The sequence below is a fragment of the Cyprinus carpio genome, chromosome A4 (assembly GCF_018340385.1).
Source record: "Cyprinus carpio isolate SPL01 chromosome A4, ASM1834038v1, whole genome shotgun sequence".
Classification (NCBI taxonomy): Eukaryota; Metazoa; Chordata; class Actinopteri; order Cypriniformes; family Cyprinidae; genus Cyprinus; species Cyprinus carpio.
This window is the reverse complement of record NC_056575.1, coordinates 23,002,734-23,017,476: the sequence shown is the minus strand read 5'-3', so window position 1 is coordinate 23,017,476 and position 14,743 is coordinate 23,002,734. Positions and strand designations below refer to the sequence as shown.

The 14,743-nt window shown below is 38.4% G+C and overlaps 1 protein-coding gene across 1 annotated transcript; it reads right to left on the bottom strand.

Annotated features, from left to right (window-relative positions):
• Positions 1 to 3,566: 3,566 nt before the first annotated feature.
• On the bottom strand, positions 3,567 to 4,591 carry LOC122140454 (epidermal differentiation-specific protein-like). The gene has a single exon (XM_042744280.1). The coding sequence runs from the start codon at positions 4,499 to 4,501 to the stop codon at positions 3,983 to 3,985; it is 519 nt and encodes a 172-aa protein (XP_042600214.1). The 5' UTR covers positions 4,502 to 4,591; the 3' UTR covers positions 3,567 to 3,982.
• Positions 4,592 to 14,743: the final 10,152 nt, after the last annotated feature.

Below are 14,743 nucleotides of genomic sequence, written 5' to 3'. Positions count from 1 at the left end.
TTAATATCTTGTATGACTTCCATGAGCTTGAAGGACTGCATCCATGTGGTTTGGCAAGGATTCATACAATTTATTGATGAAGTCATCAGGAATAGCAAAGAAAGCAGTCTTGAATGCATCCTAGAGTATATCAATATTCTTTGGTTTCAACTTCCATGCTTCCTCTTTCATCCTACCCCACATATGCTCAATGATGTTCATGTCTGGTGATTGGGCTGGCCAATCCTGGAGCATCTTGATCTTCTTTGCCTTGAGGAACTTTGATGTGGAGATGGAACTATGCGATGGAGCACCATCCTGCTGCAGAATTTGGCCTCTTTTATGGTTGGGAATATAAGAGGTAGCTAAGATTTCTTGGTATTTTAGACTATTGATGTTGCCTTCCACCCTGCAGATCTCTCGCACACCCCCATACTGAAAGTAACCCCAGACCATGATTTTTACGCCACCAAACTTCACTGTTTTCTGGGTGAATCTCAGATCCATGCGGGCTCCAGTAGGTCTCCTGCAATATTTGCGGCGACTGTGGTGTAATTCAACAGAAGATTCATCAGAAAAATCCACCTTCTGCCACTTTTCCAGCATCCATCCTTTTAGCAGGCTGTGGGCCTTGGCAAATGCCACTCGGTTTTTCAATTGTCTTTTGTTTAGTGCTGGCTTCTGGGCACTGATTCGACCATGGAGGCCATTTTGAGACAGAATCCGACAAACTGTTCTGGTTGACACAGGGACTTCAGGTGACCAGGTCTTGTGGATCTCTGCTGCAGTGGAAAATGGGCTGGCCTTGGATTTTCGAGCCAACAAACGGTCCTCTCGAGCAGTTGTCTTGCGGGGTCTGCCTGACCTACGCTTGTCAAAAACATCTCCAGTGTCTTCAGATGTTTTTTTTATCCTCTGTACTTGACACTGAGACACATTGAAGGTGTCTGCCACATCAGCAGTGGATCTGGTCTTCAGCCTCTTGATAATCAAAATTTTAGTCTCAGGGTGAATCTTAGGCATGTTTGCAGAGGTCTAGTGTACTGGGGTTGTTTTTATACACACCTGAGACCTAATTGATCCATTATTAGTCACAGGTGAGGCTCATATGACAAGGCGACAACACTTATGTCTTTGCAAAAATTGACTCAATGGGCTTTACCAAGCTGTAAATATTAGAATACTTTTTGACAGTTTTGTTTTGCACTGAAACATTATTACAAAAGCTGTTGGGATTAAAATGAGCCATTTCTTGTAAAAAAAAAATCTTGATTAGAAATATATTTCAGCGGCACTTCAGGTCAATTTGTACACAAGCGACAAGACTTTTGTCAGGGACTGTATGTTCGCCCTTAGTCAATGTCATGATACATGGAGCAGACCACTCAGTGAACTTAGTCTTAAATTAATTGACATGCACGCTCATAGAACAAACTTTAGCTCTGCCTTCAGCAGCAGCCAGCACACCTAGCACCGCCCCCGTTGCCCAGCAACCCTGGACCCCGGCACAGAACAGCCAATCACAATAAACTGTTCACATTTCACCACAGTAAATGTAATGCTCTATTTTTATGAATTTGTTGTAATTTGCATTTGTTAAATCATTATCCATCTGTTACATAAATTGTTAAACAGTCTAACTTTAATTCGAACTGTTTTTCGATTCATTCAACTTAAAGCCTGAGTTGTTTATCTTTTTCCTCTCCTCAGATAATCCAGTAGGCCTTTACTTTCTTTAGTTCTCTGAAAATCTCCCAGGGTTCACTGAGCAGCTATAAAAGTATTTATTTTATGACTTTGAAATAACTGTAATTAGGCTTTATGCAAAATTATGTATCAATCCAGTCTTAATATGAGTGCTTACTTTCTTTTCAACATTAAGTACATAAAAGCAATTTTCTGCATTATCTGCATCAAGCTACCCACACTTGTCCTTAAAAATTTAATTTACATTTATGGGAGAACTATCCCTTTTTCACCAACTGTATGTGTGATCAAATGTACCATATAGCATGAAGTCAAATTTCTTGTAGCTCAAATGTGGAGCATGGCATGAGCACCATTAAGGTCATGGGATTTGATTCCTAGGTAATGACTGAACTGATAAAATGCACATCTTCAATGCAACATAACCTGCTTTAGATAAAAGCATCTGCTGAATACATAAATGTAAATGGATATGCAAATTTAACAATTTAATGATTGTGATTTTCAGTTGACCCTCTTATATTTATTCAATTTCATGTCTACATGTTGTATTCAGAAAATATACAAGCAGTTTATTAACGTGTCTGTTTCAACAGTCTATATTGGCCTATTCACTAGGTCAGTGGTTCTCAAACTGGGGTACGGGAACAAAATTCTGAGTTTTGACATTCATTTAATTTTACCCCAACTTAAAGTAACATTAAAACCAAACATGTATTTCTGACAAGCAAAATGCTGCTTCTAATGTATAAACAGGAAAATGGGAGTGGTGTAAACAATCAAATACATGACGACCAGTCAGCTTACCCCATCGTTTGCGGTCAAAACTGACTGCATATACAAGCAGTGTGCATGTGATGCTGCTGTTCAGTGTATCTTTAAAGTAGATCTTCACTTAATAGCATGAAGAGCAGCTATTTACATGGACTGAGATCGATTTAAACTCTCTTAGATACAGACACACTGTGCGAATTATTGTTTTCATGTTTATTAAGATATACGAGCAAGAATGCAAATTTCCCTGAATATCCAAAAGATGGTAAATGTGCCATTAATTTTTACAATAGTATAACAGAATTTTTTTTAATATTAAGTGAACATTTTCCGTTTTAAATGTAGCCTACATTTTAAACAGAATATTGTCAAGTTTGTTCTATTTTGCAACAAATAATAGTTCCAACGAAATCTGTTTCATCTAGTGTGCGTCTCCAACATACAGAGGTGGTGTTTAGTTAGTGAACGAATCTGCGGCTTTGAATGATTTGGAAAGTCAGCTATTAATAACCCATTCATAACTACAGCATTTTGCTTTGTTAATGAATCAAAGAATGATGCGATGCCTGGCTCATTAAGACTTTTATTTTTATTATTAAATCTACAAGTATCACTTCGATTTGCCATCATTTATTGCCTTATTTTATTATATTAATAATACACTTAATGGAATGTTAAGAATATGACATAAAACATGACATACAATTAATAAGGATAGAAAATATTTGCCTCTATAAAGGTAATAAATTCACCTGTAAATCAATGTAAGGGGGCAAATATTGTCCTTTAATAAATTAATAGAAAAGGTGTGACTGCTGTCTAAGTGAAAGAGGGGGGGGTGGTATGCAGAAGAATGTTAAATGCCCCAGGGGCTACACCGCTGAAAAAAGTTTGAGAACCACTGCACTAGGTTAAGTTGAGTAAATTTTTTAGGTTAAAAGTATATTTTGTGATAAGTTTTCTCAGGTGTAAAATGAACTTCCAATTTGCAGATGTTTTGGTGAAATCATTTATGATAAATCTCTTACATTTTAGAAATACCTTTTGACAATGTTAAAACGTAATAGAGAGACAATAAAATATAACTGAATTCAAGAAACAGCGCATTATATTTAAGGCTCTTTATTTTCTGAGTTGACAGAATAAAACAGCATTTGTTGTCTTTTATGCAGCATAAAATAAAAACTAAATCCTTTTTGAAATTTCAATCTTGTCAAACAGGGGAAATACAATTCCAAAGCTGTACTTTATATATTTACTGATAATGATCACTATAGATGAAAAGCCAAAGCAACTGAAATTGTTAATTTAAAAAAATGTCATCATTGTTATAGAATATTTGCCAAATTAACATGCACTGTATGTCTTCAGACAGATATCCGTAATTGAGGTTCTTAGAATTATTGGTGTCACAGTCATTGTTTCTTGTCAAGATCAGTCTTTCCCCACCACCTGCCTCGTTCTTTCCAAAAGGGTTCTGGTTCATATTCAGCTGCAGAAAGTGTACTTTGAATGATGCTGTCTATGGCTTCGGCAGCAAGGGACGCACATGGCTGGCCACATCGTTGAAGGAGAGCGGGAAATAGCTAGGAATTTCTTCCCCAGGGAAAGAAATAAGCTGGGAACCCTGACGATTGATGTGCTGGTAGAGCACCCAGACACCACCTTTCACTTTATGGGAAGAAGCGATGTCACTGAAATTAATGTCGTGAAGATTGGTTTCTCTGTGCAGGGTCACACTTCTTCCTTGATAGTAAGCGTGCTCAAACAGCTGGATTTCAGGGTTGTCCAGGTCATCTATGATCATTTTGAGGGAAGAAAACTTTCCTTTGTCATCAAGAGTAGCATACTCTCCTTCTTGAAACACCCGCTGCTTTCCAGCAAAATGCTTGTCATGATATGCTACCCATGGTGCGCCAATGACTTTGAGAGATGAGATGACATTGTTGAAGCCCTTTTCTTCTAAGTCACAGACATTGTTCTTGAATTGAGCTGTTCTGCCCTTGAAGCCCTCTTCAGCAAAAACAACAATCTTGCTCATTTTGAACAATGACTGGAGGAGATCAGAGGCTGGAGATTTCAAGTGATTCTCAATCAGCTTCCCGTGGCTCTGCTGGGAAAAGTGACTTAAATGGTGCACAGAGCTGCCTTTTAAACCCCAAATACACCAAAGTGGGTGTTGACAAGTTTATGACAGTACATGTAGGTCTGGCAGCTGAGAAACACGCAGCTCCTTGGCTGAAAAGAAATTGTCATGTGTTCGCTTTGATTGCTGCTTAGATGTGCTCTATACAAGTTGCATGCCAAAGATATATATTAAAAACAAAAAGACTTTTTAATGTGGAAAGTTTGCTTACGCATTACTTAATTGCAGTTTCACTCACCATAATGTTACCCTAACTTGTGAATGTCATGACAATGGTGAGTTAATGGCAGCTACATGCAAGCTTGTTGCTTCCAGTTAAATAGTCACATTTATTTTATTTTACAAGAAATATTTAGCACTTTTTATAATCTCAGGGTGGATTGAAAAAATATTTTCCACACTGATTTAAAAGAATATGCTCTAAAAGCACTAATTATTTTGGATTTGTGTCTAACATTTAACCCTTAAATGCATACCTCGGGTCTTTAGCTACCCTGGACATCATTCACTACCCTCTCACTCATTACTTTTTTAAGGATAGACATCAACATTCTTAGTATTTCTCAATTTATTCATTATAAACTATATAACAAAAAAAAGGAAAAGAATGCCTGTATAGAAAAAGTGTACAAGATCGCTAGCGATAGCGAGGTATATAATTGTGTACTGTAAGTATATTCCTGTGCAACAATAATTAAATATCTGATGACTCAATAAATGCAATTCACCTTTATTCCTTAAGGTGGCACTGTTTGATAGCCAATGATGATGTGATGTTTCACTCAAGCACCGCAGGCATAAAACAAAAGAATATCATCAGCAAAAACGGAACTGGCTTGAATGGCTTTACTGCAGAGCAATTACTGTATGCAATGAAATATAAGTGTCACTGTCATTTGATGGTGGATGTGGTGAATAAGTTGTCAGCGATCAAAATACTGATTCTGAAGTAATTGAAACCATAGTTTGAGAATTTGTTTGAGATATAAAGTGTTGGGGAGTAGCTAAAGTGTTGGGGAATAGCTAGCTACAAGTAGCGAGGCTGCTAATGTAGCTACATCTTTCAGCAAATAGCGATGTACTGTGACAGTAGCTACACTCTATTTTGTGAACCTGCAATAGACTGAACAGCACAGTGTCTTCTTACAAGATCACATAGGCAACTAAAACAGTGCATTACCGCCATCTGTTGGTGCAGTATATCATGCAGCATCAGTAGTAAATGCTGCTCATCTCTGCAGGCGCCGTGAGTTTGAGTCGCTGAAAAATGTTATGCACCAAACATCTTCCCAAACTTAATGAGAAGCATTTATAAACCTTATGTCCAACAAAAGAGAACATTTAGTAACATGATTTTACTCCATAACATCAGTCAAGAGCTTGAAATAACTTTGAAATGGCTTGAAATAATCTGATCTGATGTGGCTTATCATCACACCAGATCAGCCATATATTGGCTGTATATATAAACCATATATTGTCGCAGTTGTGGGTTTATTGTCTTTATGTTTAACCAGTTACAGTGTTTCTATCTTCTGTTTATTCAGCCACAGTGACAGCTAGATTACTCTATCCACATTAGGGATTTGCTGGAGCATCATGAGTTCTGTTACTTGTGTGATGCATATGTGGAGTTTCCACGCAAGGGAAGTATGAATGAAACATTACAGGTGTTTTGGTTTTAATGCCCACTCTGTCCTATTTTGGGCATAAATAGAAAAAAAAAAAAATACTTCTCTTTAATAAAATGTTTTTCTCCAGTGTATTGTACAGAAGTTGTTTTAACCAGATTATTTTACCCAAATCGTAAAGCCCTAAACCAAGTCTTTTAGTGCTTTCTCTGTCAGAGCCTCATGTAAGCAGTTGTTCAGAATTTAATATAATTTCTTGCCATAATGCAGCTATCTGTCACACAGTATTTTTGAGAAAATGCTTCTATGTGCTTAAAGTTACCTAAAAATAAAATTAGGAAATTTTATATGCAAAATTTGTTGCTATTTTGCACTTTGACTTTTGACAGTAATAAAAAAAAAAGTCTTTTATATCAAAATTGTATTGCTGTGACAATTCGCTGGAGCAAGTGAACATGGAAACGTGGAGATTTCACAAAACGAGAGTATTTAATAATCCAACAGGGAGTCACAGAGCATAAGGAAGACATTCAAGACCCGACAAGGAAACATGAGGCAGACTAAACGTTTATACTAAACAAGGGACAGACAGGTGCAGGGAATCAACTAATAATGAGACGAGAACAGGAACATGACCAAATAAGGGAACACTGAAACAGAAACAGGGTCAAAACAGGTCCATAATCCTGACCGGAGTCCAGAGCCCAGAGGATGGAGTCAGAGTCAAGGGATACTCCGTCCACGGTGACGCTGGAGGATGGCAGTCCCGCGGAGCTTGCACCATATAGATGGTAGGCTGAGGGCGAGCAAAGGGGATGCCAGATGACAGAGGAGGAGGAGGAGGAGGAGGAGGAGGAGGCGGGTGGGAGGGGCGGGCATTTGAGAGCCTTTGGGCTTTCAGGCCAGAACTTAGAAACGGGAGCCCTCTCCTCTTTGGTGTGGCACAGTCGCCGCACCATACACAGCTCACCCTCAGCCACAGTGCAGGGAGCGGAGCTCCTCTCCATGCTCACACCGTCCGCGGTTTTCTCCCTCGTAGCAGGCATTGTTGCTGGCTCACACACCTTGACTGATGTCATCAGCAGCTCTGGCTCTGCTGAGATCCCATTCGAGACAGACGGAGAACAGGGATCCGTGTCCACTACACAAAGGTGGCGAAATTTGCTCGAGGACCATCTTCAGACGACAGCGCTCTACACAAGATGTTTAAACTGATATCGTAGAACACAAAGAGTGTGTTGTCCAGGTAGCTGGTTAGAGCAGCGAGGACAAGGAACAGTCTAGTATGGCCCTCGGGTGATCTCTCCCTCTGCTCCAGCAGGAAGAGAAGATACTCCAGATGGGAGAGAGGATCCATGGAAAACACAATGGAAAAAAAACACTGAGGGGAAAAAAAAAAGAAAACAAAATGGATGGTAGACACACGGAGGTAACTGTTTTGTTCGGGTCTTCTGTCACGATTTGCTGGAGCAAGGGAATGAGGAAACATGGACATTTCACAAAATGAGAGTCTTTAATAATCCAACAGGGAGATACAGACCACAAAGAAGACATTCAAGACCCAACAAGGAAACATGAGGCAGACTAAACATTTATACTAAACTTAACGAGGGACAGACAGGTGCAGGGAAACAACTAATAATGAGAAAACGAGAACAGGAACATGATCAAATAAGGGAACTCTGAAACAGGGGCAAAACAGGTCCATAATCCTGACAATTGCATTGTTTTAAATAACAAATATTTTACTAAAAACATTCCTCGTGAACACTTATTCAGTTATTTTAATATACTGTATGTCGCTGTGAAAAAAGAAGTTAAAATGTAGCTAACTACTTTTTGGTACTAACTTCTAGTGTAGCTAGCTACTTTTTCAGAAGGGTAGCTTGACTGTAGCTTAACTACTTTAGCTTATGAGTAGCTTTTTAACTTATTAAGCTACAGTTTCAGAGTAGTTTCCCCAACACTGCAAATATGAGCCAGATTCTGAATATACTGAGGAAGTGTGCTCTGACAATGACACTGACGGTAAAATCATCAGTTTAAAATGAACACTTCTAAGTTTCATAAGATAATGAAATATGCTCTATTTTATTATTTTTTTGTAATTGTTATTACAATTATCCACTTCAGTAGAGCTGATGGTGCGGGAGACAACCAAGGCGGATCAGGCAGAACTGGAACAGAGAACACAGCGAGGTTAATAACGGCCTCTGCGGCCGTAACAGGACAGTCAGAGAGTTCACAGATGGCCTCCATGGCCATGACAGGACAATCGGTGGATCACAGATAGCCTCTTTGGCCCTGGCTGGACAGGTGAAGAGCTTGAAGATGGCCTCCTTGGCCATTAAAGGATAGGCTGAGAATTCAGAGACGGTCTCCTTGGCCGTGACAGAACAATCAGAGGGTTCACAGGCGGCCTCTTTGGCTGCGGCTGGACCAGCAGAGAGTTTGCAGGTGGACGCCACTGCTTCCGGAGGTGCTGCAGTGGAAGCAAGGGCTGGAGCTGGCTCAGGAGGAGTAACAGAGCAGTGAATAGCCCAAACACACAGGATGGCCATTACAAGGAGCACTGAGCCTAGGGGAACAGTCTCTGTGATGACTAGTTCTGAGGCCCTTGGGATGCCTGCTGCTCGTGTGGTACACTGAATCCCAGTCTCAGACACCTTGGGACTGACCTTGAGGCACTGACTGAACGAGCATCTTGTACAGAGACTCTGGGCTGGGGGTCACCAGTGACTGGTGTGCCACTGAAATTGGGAGTGTGCCGCTGACGTTAACAGTCCAGAAACATGCCTTTTAATGCAGTGGATATTACTTTACAGTAAGTTGTTAAACAGTTTTTTTTTTGCAATCAATCAACTTTTTATAGGATATTTAAAAAGTGTAATAGTTCATAGAAGTTATATTTCATTAATGGCCTTGATCAGTGCACATTCATTGCTGTAAGAATTTCTGAAACTTTCCTCTGGGGTCTGCTAAAATGTTAAAAGTATTCAAGTATAAGTGTACCATAAGGTGGTATTTTTACAAGCTGAGAACGCACAAAGAGCTTAGAAAATGTGTAAAGGACTCAAAACAGCAGCAGGAATGTCTGTGGTGCACACAAATAAGGATCTTGCAAGATGTAGTTCCGATGCCTGTACTGAACTGTAATGGGCAACATCATGGATCTGATCAGAAAAAAGAGGTATGCTTGATCATTAAGTCCTTTTTAGGGTTGAATTTTGTGATTCACATCCTGTTTTTGGTTTATTCAGATGTCTTTGGTCTGTGTTGCATTCATACGTCAGCTGAACCTCAACAGAGCTTGTGAGCTAGTTTGTATGATAGTGCGCACCGAGGCTCAGGTGGCAGTGTTCACACTTATTCAAATAAACAGCACTAACAGAGCAATCGCACCACTGATTTCTGCTAAGAATTTTAGCATCATTAAACTCTCTGACACGCTTAATCCTAACACACCTAAAGCACTTGTAAACAAGTACAGTTACATTTCAGATGTATTGGAAGTGGCGAGAGGAGTAAACAACAGACACAGTGGGAGTGGCGTCAGGCCTCACAGGTACATCTCCATGCCGGACTGCAAATCTGTCAACTCACATCTCTGGCAGTGCGGGAATCCCTCTGCACTCCCTTCCTGGACCCATGAGGACACCAGCGTGCATGTACAGGGGAAGAGACTGGTCTCCCGAGGAGAGGCCCACTCTGCATTTAACGGCGGCGGTGACAAGGCTCCATTCACTTCAGGTATGCCTCATCACACGCCGCCAGTCCTGACAGTGTCTGTGCCCCTACTCTCTCACACACTCACTCGTGTCAGGAACCTGGTGAAGGGCAGCGTTTAATGGACAGGGTGATGATGATAATTGGGGGGAGGCAGCCGATCCATCACAAGGGAAAGAGGCAATCGAGAATTCATGCTAGGCTCATTTCGCATTTTATCTGATGAAAATGGTCTTAAGTATGTCACAATGAGCTTTAATGAAGAAACAAAGAAAAACACAAGGACCCATAAGAGAAATAAGTAGATCAGACATGTCTTCATGTTCCAATCAAACCGAGAACTTGCTTTGTCCTGTTCCCTTTCTAGACCTGTACTTTTTTTTTATTTTTGTTTTTTTTCGTGTACAAAAAGTATTGTCGTCACTTCATAATGTTATGATTGAATCGCTGATGGCAGATGGACTATACTGACGGTGCTTTTCAGATGGAACTTGACAGTGTTACTTGGCAGTCTATGGTACAATCTCAAGCCTCCCGGTTTTCATTTCATTTCTCATTTCTCTCCCTCTCGCTTCCTAATTACACAACTGCTGTTGAAGCCATGAAAATAATTAAGTTTTGTTTTTAATTTAAAATTTTAAATGACTTATTGTCTCACTATTAATTCACTTAGAAAAAATGTTAAATGCAAGTTTTTTTTTTTGTTTTTTTTTTTTTGAGTGACGACCAAGCGAATAGCGGCAGACAGCTGAGTTCATCGCGTTTTATCAATTTAGCCTTCTCAAATCATCACGATTTAAAAAGTAAAATCTGTAGATATAGAACACTTAAAGCATATTACAATGTTAGTTTAAACATTTAAAAGTGCACTGTATAGGCATAGCAGAATTTATGCAAACGCGTATAAAATGCTTTAAAAACTTTAAAGGGGTCATATGATGCAATTTAAATTTTTCCTTATTCTTTGGAGTGTTACAAGCTTTTGGTGCATGAAGAAGATCTGTGAAGTTGCAAAGACTAAAGTCTCAAATCCAAAGAAAGTTATAGAAGTTAGGAGTCAAACACGCCCCCTCTAAAACGGCTTGTTCTACAACACCCCCACATATCTATGTCACTATGTTGGAAGATTTGCATAATGCTGCCCAGATGTTCACGCAAAGAAAGGAGACATACTATTATTCTCGTTGTAGTATTGTTGTTGCCGTCGTCGCCATGTCGTATAGATGCTGTGTGTTTCACTGTGAAACCGAAACTACTTTATTTGGCCTTCCAAAAGAGTATGATATCCGCTTCATCATGCCTGGAGCTGATCCGTGCTGGTCTCTGAGGAAATACATCAACTTTGCACTGTGGATCGGCAGATAATACTTTTTTTTGCCTTCGTGATGAGAGTGGTTGGGGCTTTGTCATGTTTTTGCCGCAAGCTCCCTCGTAGAATCTGCCGGCCGCACCGTTCTCAAGCCTGCCCGCCTCTGCTCACTTTAGGCCGCGGTGTGTGACACTGTTTCACTGAGAAAGCAAAACTATTTTGTTTGGCCTTCCAAAAGAGGACATGACTAGAAATCATGTTTATAATGGGTTTTAATGTTTATGTCTCATCCCTCCGGCCGGACAGGGCATCACAATATGTTATGGGGCATAATCACAACGCACTGGATAGCTGGCCAATCACAGCACACCTCGCTTTTCAGACCGATGAGCTTTGTAAAAATCAACGCGTTTCAGAAGGCGGGGCATAGAGGAGAAACAATAATGTACAGTGTGTAAAATAATGTATTTTTTGAACCTTAAACCACATAAACACATTTCATTACACCAAATACACAAAATAATGTTTTTTTTAGCAACATCATATGACTCCTTTAACAGAGATGTATAGAGGGTCTAGAGGGTATTTAATAGGGCTGCCCCCCATGTAAGATTTTTCTAGTTACTAGTAGTTGTTAATTGAAGTCATTGTTCAACTAATCACACGTTCATATTAAATTAATTATTTATTATGTATGATGAGCATTTATGTTTTTTGCGGTTAATAGTACACATTAAGTTTGCCACAAAGCACAGGCAGAGATAGCCTAATAATTGTGAAAAAGGAGATTTTAATTATTTATTGATAAACTAATGTTTTCTTGTCGGCTGCAAGATGAAATTTACAGTGCTGACTCTCATCTCCACAGTACTGGACGCACCTTTAGAGAGAAATGCAACCTTCACAGATTACATAAACAGGGAGTATTTGCTTTAATTTTGAATTGGTTCATTTAAAAGTAGACATTTCAAGCTTTCTGTAATATATTTCTTACGTATGTAAGGCACCCCAATTTAAAAGTTATTTCATTATCAGGAAAGAATTCAAGTGATTGCTAGGGCGCCTCTCTGTCATGCATTCGCATTAATCATTTTCCGCACAAACACTTGAAATACTAATCGTAATAGAGCACATTTATAAAAGTTACAGTATGGGATCCACATTAAAAATAAATATTCACAAGTCTACAACCGAGACAGATCTACAGTAGTTATAGCCTAAAAATGTAAGGCTATTTGACATTTTAAAATGATCTAACGGCCGATGCCGCTCCAATTCATTGATCATTAGTTGTTCTTGATCAAGATTAAACGGATACATGACTCTCATAAACCTAAAATATGGTGTAATATTGTGTAGCTTAGAGAAAATATAAGCACAGGCTCATAGGCTTGACATTTATCCTGCTTAAATTCATTCTAAGAAAGTCACATAAGTTAATAAGTACAATCTTTTTATAAATCTTTTAAAACTCCCAAAATATTTTACTCCCTTTATTGACACTGGTAAATTATTCTATGCAATAGCACTAGGGCATAAAAACGTATTTTTCAAAATATTTGGACAAATATTAAAATTCCTACCCCTAGTATCATAGGAATGCTGTTGTCTCACCATATAAAAATAATTGGTAACACTTTATATGAAGCCTGTATTTATAATACATTATAAGGGTATTCTTAATTCATTATAATGAATGCATAATGCATTATAAAAAACCTTATATGTTGTAACATCTCATGAATATTCATAAGAACAGTTTTAATATATTATTACATTTACTTATTTGTGGTTATAGCTTTTAAGAGTATGATGATTTATTACACAATGAACCTGTTGCATCCACTTTTACAATTGATTATATTTCTCATAGATATAATGTATTATAAGTCTCATATCTTGCCGTTTTTCTTGTTACTTTACTTAAAGCAGTCAAAGACCACTTATAAGTAGTAATAAGAGAAAAATTCTCTCAAACAGCCATAAGATCAGATCAGTTTTTGCAAGTACGTCAACTTATTCTAGCATACTAGATTCTATCATTCTTGGTCATACTAATACTCTAATGAGAGTTAGTTGGCATGTACTGTAGTTGCAAAGTTCCTTATAGTCGATTGATTAAGGGGACCATCAAAATAAAATATATCCATATAAAACATTGCATTTTTTTTCAGTTGGAGTATTAAGCTCACAAAACACTCAAATAACACGATATGATACAGTCCATTATACTGTAAAGTAGATTTAATATGGTGTTCACTGTGTGTTAAAAATAATCATACTCTTATAAATTTATAACTGCAAATACGTAAGTATTATGATTTATTACAATTGTTGTTATGATTATTCATGAGTTGATATAATTTATTATATGTTTTTTATAATGCATTATGCATTCATTATAAAGCCTTAAGAATACCCTTTTTGGCTGCATTTACACTGCAGGTCCTGATGCCCAAATCCGATTTTCTGACTATATCCGATTTTTTTGACGACCCGCTTACATCATCTTTTAAAAGTGACCCGTATCCGATTTTTGCATTTACACTATACACTGCTGAAACTACCAAACGTAGACGTTCTGATCCGGAAAAGGAAGTAAAACAGCACGAAATACAATGGATGCAGATGCAAATAAAATTATACAGTGTTTTGCTTTCCACATTATTTTGAAAAGTCAACAAAAAAATCAGCAAAACATTGGTCTCGTATGGCGGAGAAAAAAGCGCTTAAACCGTGCCTCCCCATATCTTGTGAAATGTCTTCAAACACGGATTTATTTCTGCAACAACCCTGCATTTTTGCCTGCACTGTCTCTTCGCCCCAAAGACTTAAAAGACATGAAACCTCCGCATTGCTCCACTGTGTGTATCCTTCGTCTTCCATCGCGCCTATAATAAGTCATGTGATCTCAGTTCCACCTGAGTTGACGTCACTTTTTTAAGACGTACGACTCGCATTTACTGGGGAATATCCGATTTGTCTGCTTACATGGCACACGCAAATGCACGTATCCGATTCATATCCGATTTATTACCATATATGAATGAGGCCTGAATCCGATCTGAGAAAATCGGAATCCATGCGTTTTTTTCCTGCTTACACGTTCACCGGTCATATCCGATCTGTGCCACATGAGAGGAAAAAATCGGAATTGGGTCACTTGAACCATGCAGTGTAAATGGGGCCATAATGTATTATAAATACGGGCTTCATAGAAAGTGTTACCAAATATTTTTTTTAATTGCTTGTTACCACATTATTAACATTCTATGCGTCATACCCAATTATTTCAATTCTCTGAAATAATTTAATTTTGCTTCACTTATATCCCTAACCTCATTTTTTTCTTAATTTATAAAGCTCAAAACAACTACCTTCCGAATCATTCGTAAACTTTTTAAAACAATCATTCCTTATTTTGACCCGCCGTAAATTATCATCATTAATCGAATTTTTTGATCGTTGTTT

What these genes read in the sequence shown, in the direction of transcription:
- LOC122140454 (XM_042744280.1), bottom strand. Translation starts at nt 4,501, where the DNA reads ATGAGCAAGATTGTTGTTTTTGCTGAAGAGGGCTTCAAGGGCAGAACA.